The sequence below is a fragment of the Mangifera indica genome, chromosome 3 (assembly GCF_011075055.1).
Source record: "Mangifera indica cultivar Alphonso chromosome 3, CATAS_Mindica_2.1, whole genome shotgun sequence".
Taxonomy (NCBI): Eukaryota; Viridiplantae; Streptophyta; class Magnoliopsida; order Sapindales; family Anacardiaceae; genus Mangifera; species Mangifera indica.
The window spans coordinates 8,510,438-8,534,144 of record NC_058139.1 but is presented as its reverse complement, the minus strand read 5'-3'; the positions used below and the strand labels follow the sequence as shown (position 1 = coordinate 8,534,144).

The 23,707-nt window shown below is 34.7% G+C and overlaps 4 protein-coding genes and 1 pseudogene across 5 annotated transcripts; 1 reads left to right on the top strand and 4 right to left on the bottom strand.

Moving 5' to 3' along the window:
* Positions 1-36: 36 nt before the first annotated feature.
* LOC123211028 lies at positions 37-1,052 on the bottom strand (annotated as a pseudogene).
* A 331-nt stretch (positions 1,053-1,383) lies between these two features.
* LOC123211950 (germin-like protein subfamily 3 member 1) lies at positions 1,384-2,243 on the bottom strand. The gene has a single exon (XM_044630940.1). It carries the CDS (start codon positions 2,190-2,192, stop codon positions 1,563-1,565), a length of 630 nt encoding a protein of 209 aa, XP_044486875.1. The 5' UTR covers positions 2,193-2,243; the 3' UTR covers positions 1,384-1,562.
* Positions 2,244-5,606: 3,363 nt separating this feature from the next.
* LOC123211080 (growth-regulating factor 5-like) lies at positions 5,607-7,665 on the top strand. Of its 2 annotated transcripts, XM_044629606.1 has the most exons (5): positions 5,607-5,811; positions 6,029-6,232; positions 6,323-6,818; positions 6,923-7,269; positions 7,380-7,665. In XM_044629606.1, the coding sequence occupies exons 2-5, from the start codon at positions 6,037-6,039 to the stop codon at positions 7,385-7,387; spliced, it is 1,047 nt and encodes a 348-aa protein (XP_044485541.1). In that variant the 5' UTR covers positions 5,607-5,811; positions 6,029-6,036; the 3' UTR covers positions 7,388-7,665. The 2 variants fall into 2 exon arrangements, with proteins under 2 accessions (XP_044485541.1, XP_044485540.1); XM_044629605.1 differs by having other exon boundaries at positions 5,608-6,232.
* A 1,681-nt stretch (positions 7,666-9,346) lies between these two features.
* Positions 9,347-11,077, bottom strand: LOC123210498 (leucine-rich repeat extensin-like protein 6). The gene has a single exon (XM_044628887.1). The coding sequence runs from the start codon at positions 10,351-10,353 to the stop codon at positions 9,838-9,840; it is 516 nt and encodes a 171-aa protein (XP_044484822.1). The 5' UTR covers positions 10,354-11,077; the 3' UTR covers positions 9,347-9,837.
* A 7,463-nt stretch (positions 11,078-18,540) lies between these two features.
* Positions 18,541-21,820, bottom strand: LOC123210717 (AP2-like ethylene-responsive transcription factor AIL1). Its single transcript, XM_044629194.1, has 9 exons — positions 21,418-21,820; positions 20,669-21,326; positions 20,461-20,543; positions 20,315-20,323; positions 20,049-20,137; positions 19,881-19,954; positions 19,719-19,769; positions 19,438-19,514; positions 18,541-19,321 (listed from the first exon to the last, which is right to left on the bottom strand). Exons 1-9 carry the CDS (start codon positions 21,608-21,610, stop codon positions 18,771-18,773), a joined length of 1,785 nt encoding a protein of 594 aa, XP_044485129.1. The 5' UTR covers positions 21,611-21,820; the 3' UTR covers positions 18,541-18,770.
* Between the last annotated feature and the right edge of the window lie 1,887 nt (positions 21,821-23,707).

Sequence of the window (23,707 nt, the reverse complement as noted above, 5' to 3'; positions counted from 1 at the left end):
CGGAATGCCAGAGATTGCTTTACCATATTCCAGGAGTAGAAGAATTAGTAGCAGACTATCAAACAGATTATTCATGGACCGATTTGGTAGGGTACAAAAAAGAAAAAAAAAATCAAATCTCCTCTGAAATAGCACAATCCAGTACTGTCCTGAGAAACAAGCGAACTAAACTAATTTAATGTATAGCTGCCAAGCATAGAGAGCGGAATCAGCATTCTAATGCATGGCTGTATCGTGTTCGAAGTTTTCACATAAATGCTTGCTGATAATAGAAAATGTGGAAGAGCTAGTTATATGTCTGATCTAATCAATCTTACTTTAATCTCCACCTTCTTCTCCAGCTTCCACAGTGTGCAGAAAGAAACAGGCTGAGCTTTCCACCCATTGATCCTGTCTCATTTCCCAGTTACTGTATATCATGCTTTGCCTCCAGCAATCACATCTTTTCCAATCACCTCTCCAACAAACCCCACTTTTCTCATCCTCTCGCACCAATTTTCCCTCCCTTCGTTCATTTCTCTCCCGTTTGTCACCGCCTTCGCTGCTTTTTCCTTCCATTACCCTCCCTTAGTTGCTTTCGCCCCCTTTGAATGCTGCGCTTGTTGAGTCCAAAAACCTCCATAAGTACTCCACTCACCGTGCAAAACCTGTTGCAAAAAATCCCCACAATTGCTGCAGCTGCAATCCATGCTGTTTTCGCTAGGAATTGTCACCTTGTTGGACCAACTGAAATTGACGTCCAAGTGTTTTGGTCATTTTCAACACTTGAAGCAACAATGGTTAGGCGAACTAGAGGAGAAGGACCTCCTGGTCTTCTGGTCAGGGGCTCAAGAAGTGTAGGCCATCGCACACCATGAGAGTCCCCGATATGAAGAATGTGAAGATTCCGCGAACTGTCGTGCTCTTGAGCAAAAATTTGCAGGATATAAGAGTTTGCAAATTTGTTAGGAAAGGCAAACTATGGAGGAAGATGACAATGAAGGCAAATAACAAGTCAAGGCTCTGAGTCCTTGAGCTACCAGCCGACGATTGGCTAGGTGAGGCGAGCTCATAGTCATAGAGGACGTACAATAAGTGTTGAATATGTGTCAGTTAGACATCAACAGTAAAAGATGTTCAATCATGACTTGTTAAAATTCAAAAACTAAAGAATAATCAAAGATGAAAGACCATAATATTAAAAGATGTTCAATCGTGATTCATCAAGGTAGTCTTATCAATATTTTAATTGTTGTATGAATTTGAATGTATCCTAGGAAATCACCATTTCAAGATTTTCGAAAAGCAAGCAGTATTGTTTTCATAGTCATCTCAATATACATGAATCTATGTGCATATATTTGTTAATGAAATTAAGATTCATTATCCGAAGTAAAAAAATCAGAAGAGAACGATTGTTAATTATTTATTTATAGGATTATATATATAGAGTTTTTTCCAATTTTGTTCATGCCAGGATTAACTGGTCAGGTTGTGTATATGGTACATAGCTCAAAGAAGTACATGAAGGCGAGAAATAACGTGATACAAAGAAACTAACGATTGATAATTTCTTGGCTAGCTTAGCCAGTACCACCAAGTATACCCTTAAGCTTCTTCACTGTAGCATCGTCAAGGAAAGTTGTCTTCTCTACGAAAGAAGAAGTCAAGTTGTTAGCAAACAATGCAAAGTCAAGAATTTGAAGTCCTGGGTCTGGGCTGTTAAAGCTAACAACAGCACTGGCTGGTTTCCCACCGGCATTCGTTTGAAAATGCAGCAACCCTTGTGGGAAAACCATGACATCTCCCTTAAAAAGTGTCTCCACATAGACAGAATTAGCTGATGAAATGAATCCCGCTGTGATTTTCCCACTCAACACATAAAGAATTTCAGATGCAGCCGGGTGAGTGTGCATTGGGATAACTCCACCTGGCGCCAGGTCCAGCCGAGCAATGGATAAACCGAGCCCATTAAGGCCTGGAAACTGAGCAACGAATGAGGGAGTCACAGCAGCTTTGATGATGTTTGTGGTGTTTCCTGCAACGCCAAGGCCGTGGAACACAAAGTCATTTGCTCTGACTTTGGTGGGTGTTATGCAAGGATAGCCTGCCGGACCTGCTGGCCGCTTCAGGTTTGCCACACAGAAGTCCATGGCAGCTGCATTGTTGGAGAAAATGAAAAGGAGAGAAAAGAAGAAGAGAATCCGAAGCATTATTTGTGGTTTAATGTTGAATGTGGCAATCTACTTATGGGTTAAGGCAGGTTTATATAGAACTTTGGATGCGTATACGTGAGGTATGGAGCGAGTGCAACTTGTACCTATACCCACGAAAGAAAAAATTCACCCAAGTCGCTTAGCCCAATTGATACTCCTCATTTGTTTGGCCAAAATAATATCCATTAATGTTGAGAAAGGTCCACTGAGACTCACTGTTTGAGATGGCTGTGAAGCATATATAAAATAGCAATGGCCCTTGGTGACCCGAATTAGACAGATAAAAGCAGGAATATATTTTTTTTCTTGTAATTAAAAACTGATGATCGGAGGAAAATGGAAATGAAATAAAGTGGCTTTAACATCAAACAAAACAATGACAGGCATGACAAAGAATGGCTGGCTCTTTTTGCACGGTAACTATATAGTGATATATATTGCCTCACTCCGCAACTTCCGCTCTAGAGACTTCATAGATAATTTGACAGAATTCATTTACTTCTAGGTACAAAGAAAATTTCATAAAGTTAAATAAATCAAAAATTTAATTTTAAAATATCATTTAAATAAATTTAAATCTTTATTTTTTTATATTTAAAACCTTCCTATTTATTATCCAACTTGTTCGTTACAACTACAGTAAAAGTGTTGTACAGTTGCTGTACATTGGAAGAGAGAAAGGAGGTTCATGAGGAGACAGACTGACAGCTGAGAGTTATCTTTCAAGCCTTGCTGTACTAAAAACAGTGTCATGGAAATAGTGTGTGGCTTCTAAGAGTTCCCTTGCTGCTAGGATTTTTCATTCATAGCATATGCCTCAGCTGTCACACTACATATTTAGAGTTGCTTGTCGTATTTTGTAGAATAATGCATTTTATCTTTGTCAATGACGACTTATTTTTTCTCGATTTCACAAGGCTATTATTGCTTGATGAAATTAACGAGGGAACATTGGAAAAAGGAAATTGGGATAAGCAGTTAGCTACTTTTGTCTTATTTCCTGACTCGTGGTTAGAAAATATAGAGTTCTCCTAAATGACTCAAACGTGTGAAAAAAATAATCAATATTAATTAATTAATAGTGAAAAAACTATTTTAATTACAGTAAATTACTATTTTCTACCCAATGTTTATGAAATGACATTTTCATCCATTGAATCCCTAAAGTACAAAATTGATAGAGCATTTGATTCTAAGGGTTAACAAAACTTATGAAACATTAGAACTTCTAAAATGAAAACTTAAATATGAGTCTTTGTTATACTTATAAAATCTTAATTTATCTAATACAATAATTATGAGTCTGATCATTATGCTTCGAATTTATCCATCCAATAAATATAAGTAAAGTTACCGGTTATAAAAAAAAGTACAAAACACCCATTCGAAACTTAATTCCTCAAAAAAAAAAAAAAGAGAGCATAAATATTATTTCCTTTTCCAAAAATTAAAGAGAAAAAAACCCAATGCAAGTCATTGGCCACATTTATATGTGTATATATTTGTGTATCACTAAAAATAAGTATATATAATATTATTCATTTTTTATATTACTGATGAAATAACGTTTTTTTCTTGTAATTAACAATTAAATCTAACAAAAATGAGTATTTAAATTTTAAAAAAGTTAAGAGTGAAATTTGGGGATACATCCAACCTTCTTGGGAACAAACCCTTTGGCCTTTTAATTAAGTAATAGCTTTGTGCTTGACCGTAGCAATCATATTATTCATGATAACAAAATGAAATAAATAAAGCCTCTTTCTTGGTGGGGCAATCCTTTACCAAATTTAACGTTGAACATTCAATTAATAAATTGTATCATAGACTTAAAATTAATACCAGAGTGGGCTGATAAGTGGGTCATACAGACAAATTCCAAAAATGGCATAAACTTGCAAGATGAAGCCCATCTCTTTGCAATTTTCTTTTTGTTTTTGTTTTTTGATTTTTCTATTTCCAGCTTTTATGGTGTTTGGTCCACCTTTCAGAAATTCCACTACAGAAATACTTATCCCTACCGTTGCTGCAAAGACCAGTAATTTGATGAATATAAACCTTGTGAAATACTCTTTTAATTATAAAAAAAAAAAAATCTCTTTAGAATATCATAAAACCTTCTGAAATTTCTTCTTTTTCATTGTTTTTGGTCAGCAGAAGACAGTGCAATCAGATGGGAACCAACCCAGAGGGGTAGGCAAGCAAGCAGGAGACTGACTGACTCAAAAAGTCTGGTTTTCTCAGTCAAAGAAAAATATCTCAAGTGCAGTTTGGACATGAGTCCGTGAAAGTGCTGCCAAAAACACACTGCCAACACTGCTTCACAAGGAAAGATGAAAATAAGACTAAAATCTAAAGAGAGATATATTCTTCCAAAGGAAAGACTTTGTGTGGTTTGAAAAAAAAAAAAAATAATAAACATTAATATTATTAGTTCATGGAGGAGAGGGGGTGGTGAGTTGGTTGAAGCATAATAAGGGAAAAAGAGAGGCATGTGTTTTGGGGCAGAGAAACACAGAGTGAGTAGTCCTGGCCTCACAGTGCACTTCTCTGCTGACACCTTGCCTGCCAACTTTCAGCAAAGTAAAAGTAACCGCTTTCAATTGCAAGCAAACAACCCCAAACCTCTCTTTTTCCAATACTTTTTAACTTGGATCTGCTTTTTCTCTTATAAAAAGAAAAAAAAGAAAAAAAAGGGAAAACCATCCATTGAAGGCAAACTCGATTATATTACACATCTAAAATCTCATATTTAATAACAAATCTTTCAATTATTATATTAAGTATATTAAAAATTTAATTTTAAAATATTATTAAAATAATTTTAAACTTTGTTTTTTATGTTTGAAATCTTTTCTATTATTATTCAAACTATCTTTCCGTACTACTTACTCTATTATTACTACTCCCCTACCTTTTTCAACAACACTAAACAATTCATAGGAAAGGATTCTAATATTGGCAGGGAAGCCAGTAATTATCTTCTTGTTCGCTTTTGGCCATTGTTATTTTATTAGTCTGATTAAGGCTCTGATTGAAGCTCCCATACATTTCTACAACAGAGAAGACGTCAGATGGATCAAAGCTGTTTTTCACTAGAATGGTTTCTTCTCATGCTGTCAAATAACACCAATTAGTGCAAACAAACAAGCTTAAAATCAGAGGTTGAATGCTTTAATTATGTTTTAAAAGCAAGTACATCTTTGAAGAAAAGGGTTGAAAAAGCAGGCTGAGGCTCTTAGCTAAGCATTCTGAGCTGAGGTGCGCTTGTATACGTCTCTATGTATGCATGGTTTATAATAAGATAATATTAAATGACACAAACACCACACAAGGCAATCCATAACGTTATCAATGCAGCCTCAGATAAATGAAATGGCACTCATTTCCAGGACTAAGATGTGGAGGAGATAGCCTATATTTGAATTAATTTTACCTGAATCTCTCTGTACATTTGTTTATGGATTTCTGTAAAGATGTCAGAGACAAGGACAGCAACAAAGGCAGAGGCATCAGAGCAGAAGGCAACAGAGGCGCGGCCACAATAACTTAATAAGAGCAGCAGACTCACTCAGTACTCGAGAGAGAGAGAGAGATAAAAAGAAAGAGAAGAAAGGTGAGGAGGTGGCAGTAATATCATTCATCATAGCCGTTAGTTTTATCCATGCACAGAAGAAGATTCTGCAACCAATGGACTCTGCAAAAAACCCCTAAAAACTATCAACCCAACAGCAACGACAACAAGACTCTCTTAATTTGTTACATCTTTCATCATAGTCAGCTAGTTCTTGGTCTTTAAGCTAAAGCCCTTCTTTTTCTTCACCTTTTTTCAGTTTCAAACATGTTCGCCACTGGTGCAACTAGTGCAAGAGATATTAGGTCTCCTTTTACTCCAACTCAAAGGCAAGAACTTGAACTCCAAGCTCTCATATTCAAATACATGGTCTCAGGAGTCCCTATTCCCCCTGAACTCATCTACTCGGTTAAAAGAAGCCTAGATTCTTCAATGGCCGCAAGACTCTTTCCTCCTCAACAGAGTAAGGCTTAACACATGCTTTACATTGTAATTTTTTGAGTGTCATATTTTGTTGAATGTTTTAGCATAAGTTTTTGGGGCTTTTGTGCAGTCGGGTGGGGTTATTTTCAGGTGGGTTTTGGCAGAAAGGCAGACCCAGAACCTGGAAGGTGCAGAAGAACAGATGGGAAAAAATGGAGGTGTTCAAAAGAAGCTTACCCAGACTCAAAGTACTGTGAGAGGCACATGCATAGAGGCAGAAACCGTTCAAGAAAGCCTGTGGAAGCTACTTCATCAGCACCGCCAACACCAACACCAACACCGACGATAAATCCTTCTCCATCAATTTCATCACTCAATAGAAGCAACATCTCCATCAACTCTTCACCAACTTCTTTTCCACCTATATCTTCTGAACTCTATTCTCATCATGATCCAACTCAAAAGACTTCCACCACTCTTCTCAATCCTTTTCTTTATAATCCTCAAACTTCCTCTTCAAGAACTGTTGCTGGCTCTTCTGCCTCGTCGCCTCATGATAACATTACTACTACTCATCATTTTTTCTTTGAATCTGGAACCTGTTCTCAAGCTGACAAAGATTACAGGTAACAAGTTTGTCTACAAAGGAACGTTTAAGTTACTATTTTGTTGTTTACTTTGCTTTCGTTGGTTTGTCATTAAGAATACTTTGATTATACTTGCAAAATAGGTTTTTTCATGAAATAAGAGAGACTGTTGATGAGAGAGCTTTTTTCCCAGAAGCTTCAGGGACTGTTAGAACCTTACATGATTCATGTCACCCTTTGACAATGGAAGGTTCATTCAAACCGTACTCTGATCAGTCTCAGTTTCAGTCATTTTCTCAAGAAAACTCAAAACAACAACAGGAGCAGCTTTGTTTTGTTTTGGGTACTGATTTCAAATCAACAAGAACAATGAATCATGAAAAAGAAGATGAAATACAGAAGCCATTACACCACTTCTTTGGCGGTGAGTGGCCACCAAAGAGCCCAGACTCTTGGCTCGATCTCTCTTCCAATTCCAGACTTCGAACTGGTAAAAAATTTTATGTTCTAGCTTGTTCCTCTTTATTCATTCAACGATGTTCCAACATTTGTCTTCTTCTTGAACTTGATTTTATTTATTTATTTCTTCCTTGTTTACAGATAGTTGATGATGAGGTGAGGTCTCAAAATAATGGACAATTATTCCAAGTCCAAAAGAGTACTCTTAGCTGGTGGGTCACAGCCTTTCTTGTCGAAATTGTGGCTAGGAGAGCTTTGGTTTGCTTAAAAGTGATGAACAATAATGGAGGGCCACATGAAGCTCAATATACTAAATCTATCTTTTGCTTTCTTTCTTGATACTTCAATTTCTCTCTTATTCCCCTATAAGAGAACATGCTTGGGATTTGTAAAACTTTTACGTGTTTGAGTAGAAGCATCTTTCATATGCCTTGGCCTCTCTTTATCCTTATAATAGATAGTTTGACTAGCCATTGAGCTTCTTTATTACTTTTGGGTTTCTTCACCAACGTGGGGACCCATCGCTGAGAATCTACCCAAGTCAGATTATCAATTGCATTCATCATATAGTTAATTAAAGAATATTGTAGATTCTTGGCGGTTATCCTAGAGTAATACTATATTTATAAACTCTGATTTATTCACTTAATGTGTTATTTCATGAATCCATTGAATGGTCAGATCACTGTTCATGTTTAAGCAGTTAGACTTTAAAAAAAGGGCCCCGATTGTCTTCATCTTTTACTTCTAACGGTGGGAATTTGATGTAAAAGATATAATTTTTTTAACATATCTTAATTAAAACCATTAGAAGACAAAATTATTGATTATTTGTTTGTGACTAAAGTATATTCTCCTTGTCTAGTTTCCCACAATTTTAGCGGTGTCATTGTCTAATCGACTTGCCAAACAATTGGCACAGGTGTAAAGGCACAAAAACAGGCAAGAATCTCGCACATTATTTAATGTTTTAATTGGACTTGATCCATTGATTGTCTGCAACCTAACTTCCCTCACTAAATATGCATACATTGATAGAATCCAAGTTCAGGTCAGTGCCAGACAATGACAAATCCCAATCAATTTTAATTCTTTGGTTAGCAGCCTGCCATCACAGGAAAATTAGACTAAAGGGACTATCAAGCATAAACTGACAAGGTGTTTCATCTTTATCTCTCCTATCTGATACCTTGAGCTCTCTATGAACAGTTTGAAGACCAACTAAACAAATTCGGACGAGAATTTTGGAAAATAAGAAGCTATGGTTGTTTATGACTAATTGGGTATCAGCCAAACCAACATATTTGTTATGAACTACAAACATTTTACAGGTGAGCATGAGAATTATTCTATTTCACAAGAATCGGATGACAAATATAATTCGATCACATATCTGATTTTAGACATCAAGGCGAAATTGAGGAGAACCTGAAGCAAACCTAACAAGGAAAGTTACATAGATGGTTTGAGAAAGCAAGAAGTATTAAATGTAATAGAAACATAGCAAAATAATGCATAGTCCAATGCAAAACATTTCTAAGGGTAGATAAGCATCACACAGAAAAGATTCCAAATCCATAAATAGATAGCCTAAGAGGCAAATCCCTCTTCCCCAAGATTCTTACAAGCTTCAATTTCAAAAGAATTGAAGCACTATCCAGAAAATATCTATATACAAGAGAAACTAAAAACCATGTATATAACCATACTATGAGAACAGAGGAGGCACTAAATACTATACTAAAGATCATAGAATCAATGCCTCAATATAACATCCATTAGGAGCTTGAGTTACAAATCAATTTCTGGAAAATTTTAGAAGCTCTTCTATTTTTTCAGCACAACAGACAAACATGGATGCCATATATGCAAACAGCAATTCCCATTACATTCTCCAGCATGTCCATCATTTTAATTGCAGACCATCTCCTACCTCCTAAAGCCTGAAAATCATAACTCTCACCTTGAATGTTTGATGAATAATATTTATCAGCTAATCCTATTATTGTTATTCTTTTCTTACATATCCCCCGGAAGCATTAGAAATGGTAATGGACAGGAAATTTTTGTATCAAATAATGAAAATGATACAGAAGGCATCTTAAACATGTCACAAGTCTTTATGAGATTCGATTAAAAAGACCAAGCATCTTCGGTGACAAATTATTGTTAACTCATTTAAGTCACATAGCTCACAAACTTAACATAGTCAAGAACTCACAAAGTTGTAGGGAAAGGGTTTCTACAGCTTTAAATTATCAACCATGTAGACAACACTACATAACCGAAATGAAAAATATGTCAACGTGATGAAAAAAATGTCCATCCGCATTCTTTTTACAGAGAACCCAACTACTGTTATACTCCACACTCAATTTGATAATATGTATCATCAATCATCAATCCATAATTTTTTTGCCCTTAGTAGCTCACGGTCAAAGAATTTGAATCCCATCCAACAAGGCCCTCACATCCAAGAAACTCATCCCAATCCAACTGAAACAATAAGCCTCCGCATTGTAATTCAATGCCCCAAACGAAAGAATTATGATATGGCAAACTTCAAGAAATCTATAACAAATAAATAAATAAATAAATTTCAAGAAGTGCAAGTTTCATATCTGTCAGTGATCCTTAAAAGCTGCCTTCTCTTGAAAGCCAAGAAACCCACTACACCAATCTGCAAAATTGCTGCAATGCCAACAAAAAAGAAGCCAATCTTTTTCCCCGCATTAACCTTGTTTTCCTGTGAAGTTGGTAATTCTGAAGAATTTCTAGCGCCATGATCTGGTGGAGATCCATTGCTTTCATCCGTTGGGGCTTCTCCCCGAGGCGAATCTGGTGGCGGCAGAGAGGAGCCAGAAGGGGGCGTTGCCGGTGGGAGATGCAATTCAGGGGGTGGAGGTGAGAGAAATCCATCAGGTGGTGGAGGCGGAGACGGCGAAGGTGGCGGAGGAGGCGGAGGAGGTGGAGGTGGAGGTGGCGGAGGTGGTGGTGGAGGAGGCGGTGGAGGGGTTATATTTGTATCAATTTGTTGATTTGATTGAATAAAAAGAGCAAAAAAAGTGAAAACAAAGCATAGATTGATCAGAATTGGTGATAACGGTGGTTCCATTACGCAAACAACCACTAATTGCCCTATGAAAACACAAACTGGTCAAGGGAAAACAAATTTTAGTTTTGCTACCAAAGTCTTGATTTTTCTCTCCTTTTCTAATATTTTCTGCATCTAGCTCAAATGGGTTCACCACGACATTCTAAAATTGCTCTTCTTCAGTGCAGCTTATCAAAAACAAAGTTAGGGTTAGCGCGAAAGATCAAACCTTTGAATCCGGGGACTTCTGATTTCCTCTTTTGATCACGGACACAGATCACATGGGTTCGTCCAAAAAAACCCTTAGTTCAAAAATATGAACGATGTACTATCGTGTGAACAAAAGGTTAGGCTTATCTTTGAATCCTCATACTCCAGTTTTTCAATTTTCTTTTTTTGGAAACTTTTTAGGGATTCTGGGTAAAAAATTTAAAATGAACGGGTCCAAAAATCAAATGGGTTTTTGAGAAAATTTCAGTTTGAAAATCGCAATAGGCATTATTGCGGTGAAGGCGATCAAGGTCTTTGCTGCCTGACCCTTTTCACCTTGATAGGAAAAAAAATAAAAATAAAAATAAAAGTGTTTGTATATTTGTGTGAAAGATACAGAAAGAGACGCACCGCTGGCTGGATTCAACGGTTGGGGGGAAATTGGAAGGACAGATTTGCATAGCGATGGAATCTTAGGACGGTTTTGCAGGGAAGAAATCTGTTGAATTGTTTAATTTGAGGAGGTGGAGGTATGACCACCGTTTGATCGATCTTATGCGGGCCAATCAAATTGGACATGATTATTTGGGCCCATTTGAGATTCCTGATAAATACTAAATCTAAATCCCCATTTCCTTTTATCACATAGTCCATGACATTCTCTTGATGCTCTACTTGGATGTATTGGCAATTTGGCATGTAGAAGTCAATATTACATGATGTGCATCTCATTTGCAAGATTGCTGTCACTTTAAGATGTTGACACTATTTTGCAAAGGTTAAATGACTATTTTTCACCTAAAGGTTTAGCGAAACACTCTTTAAAAAATAATTTTTTATTTATCTTTTAAAGTATAATACAAATAAATTACATTTTAATTTTAAGTATATATATATATATTTTTTCTTCCTATTTTCATTTTACCATAGATAAATTTTTGAAATTGATTATTGTTAATAACATTTATCGCTTACAAAATTGAGAATCAGAGTAGTCAACTTCTTGTCAATTTTTTTCACTAGATTTTTATGACTTTTCACCTATCACAATTAATTTGTTTCTCTTTGTCGTTATGGTTCACATCAATCCTTTTAATTTTCATAATCCCTTTGCTGATCATCCACCTACTACCAAGATCCGGTAACCATTTCTTTCATTCCTTCAACATCTCCTGTTTTGATCATTGTTTACCTATGTGACTATGTCGATGATGAGCACCTCAACCTCACTTCAACATCTTCGCTAGCCCCCATCTCCTCTATCTCAATTAAGCAGCATCCTATCTCTTTGTCAATGAAAGACTTTGATGAAATGGTTAAAAGCAATGCTCCTCTATTTGCTCGCAAATTTGCCAAAGATGATCCGGTCTTGGACAAAATTGATAAAGAACTTCTAGGCCACACAAGTTGTTTTGCACCTGGGGTTTGATGTACAAGGAGCTCAGATGGTGGAATTGACCCATGCTCTGTGTGGTAATGATATTGTATTTACACCTGGTCCTAGTGCTGAGAGACTGCAAGAGCTGCTTCAAACGTTGTTGTTTGAAGAGTTCCAAAAAAAGCACTGTTCATGATCGAAGGTGAGTTTTCCAGATTTTGATAACCGTAAGTGTACATTGGTCATTGTTCATACAATTTATGTAAAACGGGCTGAATTTTACCTTAATATTAGAGTTGAGCATTCAAGTTAAAACATCAAAGCTTCGAAGATTGTTTCAGTCTCTTTACATTGTTTAAATATGATAGTAATTATTTCCTGCTGAATACATCCTCTGAAAAAATGCACGATATGTTGTGAAATGCTCGCAACATTTTTAATAGTTTACAGTGGCATATCGTTGGACTTATGAACAAATTTTCAAACACTTTTCAATTAGTCCCTATCAGTAGAAATCAAACTGTATTTTCAACAATCATTCTTTGTGATCGGTGAAAAACCAGTAAAACAGCCCTTCTCTACGTGCAACCTTCTTCAGCTGCAAGTTGTTGGAGATAACAAACCAAACCTGGTTGTGACCCTGTCTTCAGTTGAAAACTAGTTTGATAGCTCTACTTTGTTTTGTCTTGCTAGCTTTTTTTTTTTTTTTTTGTGAATTTTAAGATTAATTCATTTAATTTTATTTGAATAAATTGTATGTAACTCCCTTATAAAAAGGTGATGTAAATTAGTGGAATCAGAATAAGAGATAGGAGTGTTTTTTCTTGTATGGTTTTATTTGATTGAGAGTATCTAGTTTGCTTCAAATGTAACTTTTGTTTCAATACGAAAGGAATCAACAGTGGTATCAAAGCTTCACATTATGATTAGGAAATCATGGCTTACAACCTAGTGCAACTCCATGTACCTATGCTGACTAAAGACAACTATTGAAAAATGGTGCATTCAATTCAAGGTATTGTTCAACTCACAAGACTTGTGGGACATTGTTAGCACTAACTATGTGAATCCTACTCTAAAAGAAGAAGAGACGTATACTCTAGAACAAAAAAACTACTCTCAAAGAGCAACATAAAAAAAAAAGAAAAGAAAAACTCTTTTCTTCCTTAATCAAGGATTTCATAATGACACTTATGGGAAAAATTTCAAAGACCACCATAAGTAAGGAAGTGTGGGATAAATTGACCACTATTTATAGAGGAGTGGAGCGAGTTATAGGGTGTATCTACAAAAGTTATGAGGAAAATTTGAGGCAACCCATATGAAGGAAAGATGAATCATATATGACTATTATTGAAGACTAATTAGTATTGTTAATTAAATGTGTAAAAATTATGAGAAACCTAAAGATGTACGTGTGATTAAAAAGATGTTATCCTTATTACTATTGAAGAGTCAAGACTTAAAAATCATGACAATTTAGGAGTTACTAGGATCATTTTGAGTCCATGAATTGCACATTCAAAAACATGTTGATGTTGCATATTATGGACAAGCTTTAGAATTGAAAATGTCTTTTGAGAATAATAGTGGCAGATGAGGAAGAGGTCGTGGAAGCACCACTCATCGAGGTCGTAGATGTGGATGTGAAAATCTAGTCAAGGTAAGAAGTTTACAATTTGGTGAAGGAAAATAAACTGTGCAATGTTAGAACTATAAACAACTCGACCATTTTGGCTTTGAATGTCCAAGTAATGATGACAAACTTGCAATAGCTGAACGATTGAGTGATATAAAAATGGAACCCACAATACTTATATTCGTTCATAATGCATCATTATTGGATGGCAACAATGTGTGGTACCTAGACTCAAGTGCAACTAGCCTCATGTGTCAAAGAAAGGAAGTCTTCATTGAGCTACAAGAACAGACTTGCAGACTTGTTAATTTGAGAAATGACTCGAAGTTGACTGTTGCTAAAGAAGGAAAGGTGGCCATTTATCAGAAAAATGGAACCATGACATTTATCTCTTATGTTGAGCTACAGGAACATACATGCCCAAAAGACTATTTTCCACCGAAGGTTCGTTGAAATGATGAATTCTCAATCTTTAAATTTTAAAAATCAAATTCTCAATCATCATCTGCTTCTATTAGTAAATTTTATCAAGTAATAAGTAAGAATGATACATTGTATAAATTTTTTATTATCAAAATGGTGTTAATGAACTTTTTAAGGGGTTTTAGAAAATTAAAAAAGTTTAGGGTTTTTCAAAAATTTTAAAATTTTAGCATGTTCTTCAATAGTTAAAAAAATAATAATTTTACCTATAAAAAATTAAACAAAACATAATATTTTAAAATTGATAAAGTTTTGAGATTTTTAAGAGTTTAGACGAGAAATTTTTAGATTAATAAAAATATATATAATTTGATATTTATATTAAATACTAATAATAATTTTATAATTTTAATAAAAAGGTAAATTAAACCGTGATTATTTTAGTAAAGCAAAACATAAATTATTAAAAAAAAAAGTAAATAACTCCTAAAAATTTGATTTTTGATTCTTAAAAAGGGTGATGCAATCTGTGCTTTTGCAAATTGAACAAATTGGGACACGGGCCCATCCGACCCATTGCCTGCCAACAAAGTGAATTTTTTTCATTTCCAATGTAAGAATCGGCCTTTTATTCAAGAGTTAATACAGTGTCCCTTTTCCAGGCATCTCAAATAGCATTCCCCAACACCTTATCTTAATTAACACTTTATTAAGATTTATTTATTTGATAGTATTTATCGAAATAAATTTGCCTGCAACTAATTATTGCATTAATTCTTAAGAAAAAGGGGACAAGCTGCTGTCAGGTGATAAAGTTTCTCACTGCGTACGCAAGAATCTTTAATTTTTTTGGGGCCAAAGGAGTTTCTTCTATCTTAGTTTAATGTAAAAATAAACACATATTTTTAGGGTTAAAATACCTATACATTTATTTATAAATCAATTTTTATTAAAATTTTTAATTATGATAAAAAATAAAATTATTATTTTAATAATAATATTAAAAAGTATATAATTTTATTTTATTTTTCTTCAAAATTTTAGAAACTAATAACTTCACTTTTATTTAACTATTTCTAATTTTGAAAAGTATCTATTTTTCCATCATTAGTTTTTTTTTCTTCTTCTTTGACCACCACCCATCTCTGGCAACTCCTTATTTTTCCTCCATTTGGTTGGCTATCTTTAACTGTTGAAATGGTTGATCGATACATGGGATACAACGAAGAGACATAGGTAAAGATCTCTTTATCGTTATGAAAAGATTTGGAGATCTCTTCATTGAGACAAAAAGATCTTTGGGACATCATGCGACGAAGGCAAACTCATACTACATCATCATCGGAGGGTTGCTCAAGCGTCAGAGAGAAGCAACGGTCGACGTCTATTCAATCGACAGAAGAAAAGGTTGTCGGATTTTTTAATAATCTAAAGTTGAAGAGGGGAGGTTAAATTGAAGTTTCCAAAAGTTTAGGGGGCGGTTGAAATGGGACAAAGATAGAAACGCTAGGTTTGGGGGGGGGGGAATGCCATTTTTCAAAGTTAAAAAATTTTAAACATGAAAAAAGTTATTAGTTTTTAAAAACTATAAGAAAAAAATATAATTAATTATATATATTTTTAATAATATTATTAAAATAATAATTTTATCATTTATTTTAATGAAAAATTTTAATAAAAATTAACTTATAAGTAAATATTTGAGTTTTTTAAACCTTTCATATATATATTTGTCTCTACATCAAAACTTAGGTGGGGAATAGGTATTTTGGCCTTTCTTTTTTTTTTTTTTTTTAAGAAAGGAGCTTTTCCTGCCTGCCTACATATATAATGTGTTTGAATTTTTTACAGTCGTAGTATCCAAAATGCATGCTAACAAAGATTCACTCCAGTTTTTGACCCCCTTCTGCAGCAGCGAATGACAAGAGTTTACCTTTAACCCTAGAAAAGCAACAACGTCACATGGGAGAGAGAGAGAGTAAGAGAAAGCATCCATCAACAGCCCTTTCTTGCATTGTGCAGTGCACAGCCAGGAAGAGTACAGCAAACAACAACTTATCAACAAGAAGGATGTTTGGCTGGATTCATGGTCATCGCAGTCTCTTTCTTTAGAGACACCAAAATTTTTCTGCACAAACTGTCCTTTACCTCAGATAATAGTATCTAAGAGAAGAAGGGTTGTTGTTTCTCTTGTCCCATTATCTGTCTCTCTCTTCACAAGAAAAGCCATGCAATCTTGTGAATCCTTATCTAACCTATTCAACACATATAATTCATTCATTTGAATAACATTATTAGGGTTGATATATAAATGTTGGAATTGCTGAGACACACATGGTAATGAATGGAGAAATCAGAAATGGGCCATGGGAGGATAACTCTATCAAAATTAACTGTATTATGCAGTGCCTTGGAACTTGATGACGCTGTATACGTCCTATTATAGGTTAAAATTCAGAAACTTGTTGGGCACGCGAGCTGCCCCATGGGAAATTAAAATTGTCTGGGTTTGTTGTTGCTCTAGCTAAAACTCATTCTGGCTATTACTTTCTCACTTGCTTTTTGGTGTCTTTAAGGTAAGAAATTTGCACCTTTGTTTCAGGCAATTGTCTATGTCTCTATGAATCATCAAACCACAGAAAATGAGAGATCTTGGGTTATAAATATTATTAAATAACACTATCAAACAGTAATAAATAATAATACTTCGTTTGATGTGCAAAAAGTTAAGAGAGAAGCAGTAATGTAATATCATAATTCAACAACGTAAAATGCCAATGGCTGCCAAAAATTTTGTGGTCTCATTGAAAGCAAGTAACAGTCCCGTAGCTAGTAATAGGGTTAGGGTTGAAGCATGAAACAATAGTAGCCAAACCCAGGAAAGAGCTGGAAACCCTAGAAAGATACATAGCCCTGAAAGGCTGAAACCCTATTTCTGCAAGCAGGCAAGAAAGCATTAGCTCTAAAAATCTAGAGAAAGAGATATGAGAGCAGTAGTTTAAGTAGATAGAGAAATATCACAGCTAGCTGCATGAAGCATTTTGTTCTGTGGAATTTTGGCTCCATGTGCTTCTATCTGTTGCCCGGTTTTTCACTTGAGTTAGATTTATAATTCGGAACCGAATCTACCTCTAAATTTTCTCCCAGTAACACTTTCAGTCCGTACATATTCTCTTCTACCTTGATATGATATTTAAAGTTTCCCAGCAAAAACTCCATAGAAATTTCACCCAAAAAAATGTGTATGTTTTCTGGAACATAAATCAAAGTCACTAAGAATGTATGTTCTTCTTACGTAAATCAAGGGTATTGTCGTGGAGGGATACACTATATCACATAAGGGTAAATTGGAGCAAAGCAAATAACTCTATTAACACGTTATCAATCTAATAAAATTATCTGAATCCACTTTGTTCATGAAAGAATTTGTGTTAACATCAATACCGTAATACTAATAGTAATAGAGGTCGTTCGTTCATTTCATTAGATAGTGCAAAATAAACATGTAATATTTTACCAAAGAAAAGTTTACACTTTACACAGATCTTGGACTGTATAGAACAAAACTGATGGTAAATCCAATGTTCTCTCTGTCTCTCTTTTTTTTTTTTTTAATTTCTTGGGTTTGGAGGCCATTTAGAGGCGTGTGGTGTGGGATAGGCAGTAGTGAACGGATGAAACTATGGAAGGAAGAGAGAAAGAGAGATGCACGTAAAGCTAGAGGCACGCAAATTAAGGCACCCCTTGATCAGAAGGAGGCAGCGGCAGGCTTGTTGGATTCTCTCTTTCTCTCTCTTACTAAAGAGTCAAAGAGCTGAGCTTACCCAGTTTTTGACTTTTTCTACAGTTTTAAATCTACATCAGTCGCGGTAGCAAACTAAACGTGTTTGACAGCTGCCTCTGACAGGAGCCATCAATAAGGCATCCAGTAATCTACCATTTAAGGCGTATACTAGCAAATTAAACTTATTTGATAGATTTTTTTTTTAAATTTGTAAATAAAGAATCTTATTTGAATTAGATTTTTTTTTATATTATTGAATAAATAAAAATTTAATATACTGATAAGTTCTATAATTATTATATAAGATAAATTAAAATTTTAATTTTGAAATGTGAGTAAAGAGAATTTGGACCTATATCTCTTGTATTTGGAATCACTTTCTTTACCAAGTTAACCCTCCTTGTGTAATAGCTGCCTCTTTCAAGAGCCATCAACAAGGCATCTAGTCATATACCATATAAATACCCCGTTATCACTCTCATTTAATGGAAAGTCAAGTCTTGTCATAGGGTTAAACCTTAAACCTCTTGTACACTTATAGGTGAGCTTGTCTTAATCCTGAGGAGTGGCGGAGCCAAAACTTTTAAGATATGGAAGGTCATGTCCAGAAATAAGATTATTCAATTTTATATTTAAAGTATTGACCACTACACCATTTCAAAATTTTTTAAACATTGAAACGAGATCCTGCATTAAGTCAAATCTTGCATGGCATCTTCCTGCTGGGTAAATAACATTTGATCCAGCGAGGAAAGTTTTTGCGAAAATTATATATTAGTTGCATACTTTGATGTAAATTCAAGTTGGTACAAAACTAGCACGAAATTCTACCTGCCATCTGCTAAAATTTCAAAATAGTGTTGATGCAAAAATCAAAATCAGTAATTGATCATCAAAACATGATTACTTGTGTTAACATATTCTAGCTAGATTTTAGGACTTCCACTGTGAACTACTTTCTTCTACGTACCCTAACTTGTTTTTTTTTTTTAAAGCAAAACCTTTTACTCATTCCAAAGAGCAAACAAGGGGACTTGATGAACCAGTCCCACATTTGTAAGCCTGCTGTTACTTGCATGGTCACTTCCTGTGTCGCCATTTTCACACTTTGGTCCCTGAAATGAGTAATAGCTTTGAGAATAGTCTCCACTAATGCCGAATTCAGTAGCCAATCCAACCGAGCATTTGAGGCTTTGAGGGTCAGATGAAGTCCTGCCACTTGCTGCAACCGGCCACGCATCATTTTTAGTGTTCGTGTGATGTTGTTGATGATCATCCGAGTTTTTACTACGCAACAGCATGTCAGATGCTTCACCGCTCGCCACGGCAAGAAGAGACTGAGGCGACATTGAAGAGGCACTACAATTGTACTCCTCAAAAGCAATTGCAGCAGAGTCCTTAGGTGATCTCTTCGCAAGGTCAGTGCCCGGAAGTGTTAAGCTTGAGCAAATTCTCTTTACATCATACCTACTTATATCAAAATTAGTCACAGCTCTAGTCCCCCTAAATTTGATTGCAGCAATATCATAGGCTTCTGCAGCTTCCTCTTGTGTGCCTACATTGTCACAAAGAGACTTAAAATATTAATTTTGTTGCAAAATTAACATCATAAAATATTGGCATAAGTTAAAAAGAAAGAGAAAAAGAGAAGGATTGGAAATGAATGCTTACTAAATGTTCCAAGGTACAAGTCTTTGTTGCCAGCAACCCTTCCAATTCTAGCTTGCCACCTTCCATGCTGATGGTGTCTGTGAAGATTGAAAAAAAAAAAAAGCAAATATATGGAATATTGATGGGTAGATTTAAATTTAATGAAGTCCCAAGAATACACATTTCAAAACATAAGCTATTAATAATGTGGGTCTATTTTTGCCTATTATAATGGGAAAAGGCTGCAAAATGCAGTAAATAATGAAACTTTATCATTGATGTCACTTTCTGCAATGCATTACCTTGTCACTCCCCTGTAAACAGAAGCCCCTCTTGAAAACCCACTACTTTTCCTGTCATAGCATCATCAAAAACCTTAATCAATCAGCTTTACTTACTTAATTGCTACCTATTAATTAATTACTTTTCTTAGCAATATGAATAAACTACAATAACATTAATACCTTCTTAAATTGGCAACAAATTCTTGTCTAGTCATGTGCTTCATTTCTTCAAGCTCTTTCTCATAAGTACTCAACTAAGTAATTGTAAAAGGAAAGTTGACTACTATAATTAGTTTTTAATTAATTTAAAGGCGAGAAAAACATTTATAATGTCCCCAACAAACTTACAGGAAAATTTATGTGAGTTGTTGAACCCCAATATTTCAAGGCAGCCAAATCATAAGCCCTAGCCGCTTTCTCTTCCTTGTCATATCCACCTGATAAATGAATTATTTTTTCAAAAAGAATAATGGAGAGAAGATGCATGCACAGAACCCTCAGTTCTTATTCGTAAAGAAACAGATTATATAATGATAATATCCACCAGTTCTTTAGATTCAATATTGACTTAATTTAATAAAGAACATGCACAAGAATACAGCAGTTTCACTTACCAAGATAAACTGCAAAAATTGAAGCAGCGAAACGAGAAATCCCCAGAAATGAAAGAAACTTCCCAGTTAGCATATTCTTTCGAAAATATAAAAAATTTAACAAAAAATTATGGTTAAAATTATTGACTTTGTTTATACTATTATACCTTGCCTTCCTTTCCTTGTTTGTCCTTCTTTTCTGCAACTGTTGTCCCATAAATGGGCTTCATATCTTCCAGTCCACCTATGCCTATCAAATTTCACAACAGAGACATAACAAAACATGGAACAGAATAAATGCCTATCAACCTTCAAACATAGCTTCATTTTAAAAAAGATACCAAGTTGAACATAAAATAAGTGAAGAAATATAACCTTGTGACACCACGATACTGTGAAGTTCTTTGGCCGAAAGTATCAATAGATTTGCGAGGAAGCGGTTCTCTTGCAAGAGTTTTCCCCACAGCCTTTTTGCGGTTATCTGTAGGGACTCCTTGTAATGGGACTGAAATTGCACCCACTCCACTGTTTTGTTCTGAGCCACTGGGGTTCATGGTGAGAGAGAGAGATTGATAGCTACAGTTATTGACTTGTATATCAGGAGATTTCTCATCAGAAAATGGTGTTTGTCTAAGCCAAGACTTGAACCCAGAAACTGAAGTTTTATTCTCAAAAGGAACATGGTACATATTGTGGTTAGGGATGCGAGTTTGGGTTAATTCACTGGAAATTACGGCTTCAGGGGTGCCAACGTTGTGATACTGATGATGATGGGAGTACTGTGAGTTAGAATCAATGATCCCAGATGGGTTTGTAAGATTTTCATTGGGTTCCATCTTTCCATTAGAGTTGAAACTTGGAGCTACATTAACATTAATTCCAGAGTTTAAGTCTTCACAATAAACAACTTTGTTAGAATCATTATCAGATGGAGAGTTCGAGTAACAACTCCCCAAGAAATCTTCAAGCTTTGGACCTTCTTGATCGGTTGCACCGCTTGAACTTCCCATTCCATCTTCATATCTCCAATTTCCTTCAAGACACAAAAGCAACAAACTTGCGTAACAATCATGCAACAAATCATCTAAAACGAACCAAAGTGTTAGAAAACAAGATAAGTGTACCATTAGAAGTGCGTCTGAAAGGATCGATAACGCAAAGAGAGCCATCAGAGTGCAAAGGCATGACGGACAAATAAGAGTCATCATGATGATGATGAGGAGTGGAGAAACAAGGAGGTTCTTGGTCTTCTCTACCAACAAAACCTTCATCGATTCTCAGGTGAGGAGTCAGAGAAAATCCCAACCAATTACTCATGTTCTCTAAAGGAAAGGAGAAAAAAAGGAAAATCACAAACACACAGTGTTTCTCTTTAAATATATTATATATAAATAAGAATAACTTAGATTGCGATATTCTTTTGTTGCTGCTCTTCTCTTCTGGGACTTGGGATTTTGTTTCTGTAGTTGAAACCTCGAAAATGTTTACAAACGTCCTCCACTATATTCTCGCTCCTGCTTCTGTGCTGGATTAAATGCATAGGGTTTCGTGCCCACCCTTTCCATTCCTTCTCTGTCTACAGTCTTTTACAGAGGTGACCATCTCATTTTTTATGATTAATTTTCCTACGCCATGCTTTCGTTTAGCAAGATTTTCACATCTCATTTCCGAGTCTTTTTCTTTGTTTGACAAAAAACTAATTCCCACCCAAAGTTTAAAGCATTCTTCTCACACCCACAAGATTTTAAAAACTGAAACACCCACCCACTAATCACTTTTAAAATTTTCTATTAATGGTAAAAATAAAATTATTTTTTATCAGTAATATTAAAATAAATAAAATTTTATTTTATTTTCTCTCAATTTTAAAAAATCACAATTTTCTCCATCCTTAGTTTTAAAAATTATATTTCCCCCATCGGATTTATTTTTCAAAATCTAACTTTTTCAGCTACTAGAATGACTTCTGACTATCTTCTTTAGCCCATCGAACTCTCCCTCATGATGCGCTCTCTCTCTGATCAAAATCCCTCTAGTATGGCTTGGCTTCATCGTGCACGAAGACAAAAAGTTAATTCGTCTTCATGCATGATGACTCTTCATCTTTGATTTGTCATCGTGAGTTGATGACAAATGACGAACTAACACAAATCAATGAGAATTTGGGACAGATCAATGATGACAACGAGAATTGGCTCCTTCTCTTCAAAAAACGAAGCCAAACCACATTGGAGATATTCCAGTAACAGAGAGCGCGTTATGAGGGAGAGTCTGGTGGGCTAAAGAAGATGGTCGAAAGTTGTTCTGGTGGTCGGAAAAGTTAGGTTTTGAAAAATAAACCATAGGAGAAAAATGTAATTTTTTTAATACTTAAGACAGAGAGAAATTGTGAGTTTTTAAAACTAAAAGAAAAAATAAAATAAAATTATATTTATTTTAATTTTACTAATGAAATGATGATTTTATCTTTCTATTAACAAAAAATTTTAATAGAAAATAATTAATATATGAGTATTTGAGTTTTTAAAATCTTATAATTGTGAGTTTGAAAATAAACTAACCCTTGGGTGAAAATAAGTCTTTAAAATTTTTTTTTCCCCTTAACTCTAAATGGATGATAGGTTGAAACATTAGTAATATTAAAAGAGTCTCGTTTCCCAACCCAAGGCTTGGGAGAACTACAATTCCCACCCTTTAAGTTCAAAAAACATAAATGCAACTCAAAACTCTTCACTTCAACAAAGAGGGCACAAACGTCATTTTCCTTCTTAAAATTTAAAAAAAAAAATTTTGATCATTGACTTACATTGAGAAAGATACAATTTAGTTAGAATTGCATCAAATAAGTGTGATTTCGATACAATCACCCTAAGAAGGTGTGATTTCGATATATTCACATCTAAAATAGTATGATCTGACTAAAATCACATTAGATAAGATGCAATCCTATAAGATCAGACCTTAATTGTGATTTTGGCCCCCAAATCTCATCAAACAATGATCAGAATCACATCGAGAATTTATTTGAATCTAGTTCTCTCGTTTATTGAATTTGATCTTCATAGTATTTAACTATAATTTGAGGTTACAAATGCCCAAGTTAACACACAAATTGTTCACGCCATCACATAAATTATCCACTCAGGATACCAAAATGACTATGTTAATATTTTAATAAAAAATTGTTACGTCATTCTTATTTAACGTTGTTGAAAATCGTATAATAATTCAATATATTCAATAAAAACTTAGTCTTTTCAATAGAAAAATCTGAAAATTAGTTCATTCCAATGGAAAAAATAATAAAATTTGACACATTCAATAAAACAAAATGTGATAGTTTAGTATATACAGATATTGTTATCTCAAAATAGAATGAGAGACTGAAGTATTGTAAGATAATGAATACCAAAA

Coding starts and splice junctions, on each gene's coding strand:
- LOC123210498 (XM_044628887.1), bottom strand. CDS start 10,353: ATGGAACCACCGTTATCACCAATTCTGATCAATCTATGCTTTGTTTTC.
- LOC123210717 (XM_044629194.1), bottom strand. CDS start 21,610: ATGAGTAATTGGTTGGGATTTTCTCTGACTCCTCACCTGAGAATCGAT. Junction 19,770..19,880: donor TTTGTTGCCAATTTAAGAAG/GTATTAATGTTA, acceptor ATGCTATGACAG/GAAAAGTAGTGGGTTTTCAA. Junction 19,515..19,718: donor GTTTACAGGGGAGTGACAAG/GTAATGCATTGC, acceptor CAATCTTCACAG/ACACCATCAGCATGGAAGGT.
- LOC123211080 (XM_044629606.1), top strand. CDS start 6,037: ATGTTCGCCACTGGTGCAACTAGTGCAAGAGATATTAGGTCTCCTTTT. Junction 6,233..6,322: donor ACTCTTTCCTCCTCAACAGA/GTAAGGCTTAAC, acceptor GCTTTTGTGCAG/TCGGGTGGGGTTATTTTCAG. Junction 6,819..6,922: donor CAAGCTGACAAAGATTACAG/GTAACAAGTTTG, acceptor CTTGCAAAATAG/GTTTTTTCATGAAATAAGAG.
- LOC123211950 (XM_044630940.1), bottom strand. CDS start 2,192: ATGCTTCGGATTCTCTTCTTCTTTTCTCTCCTTTTCATTTTCTCCAAC.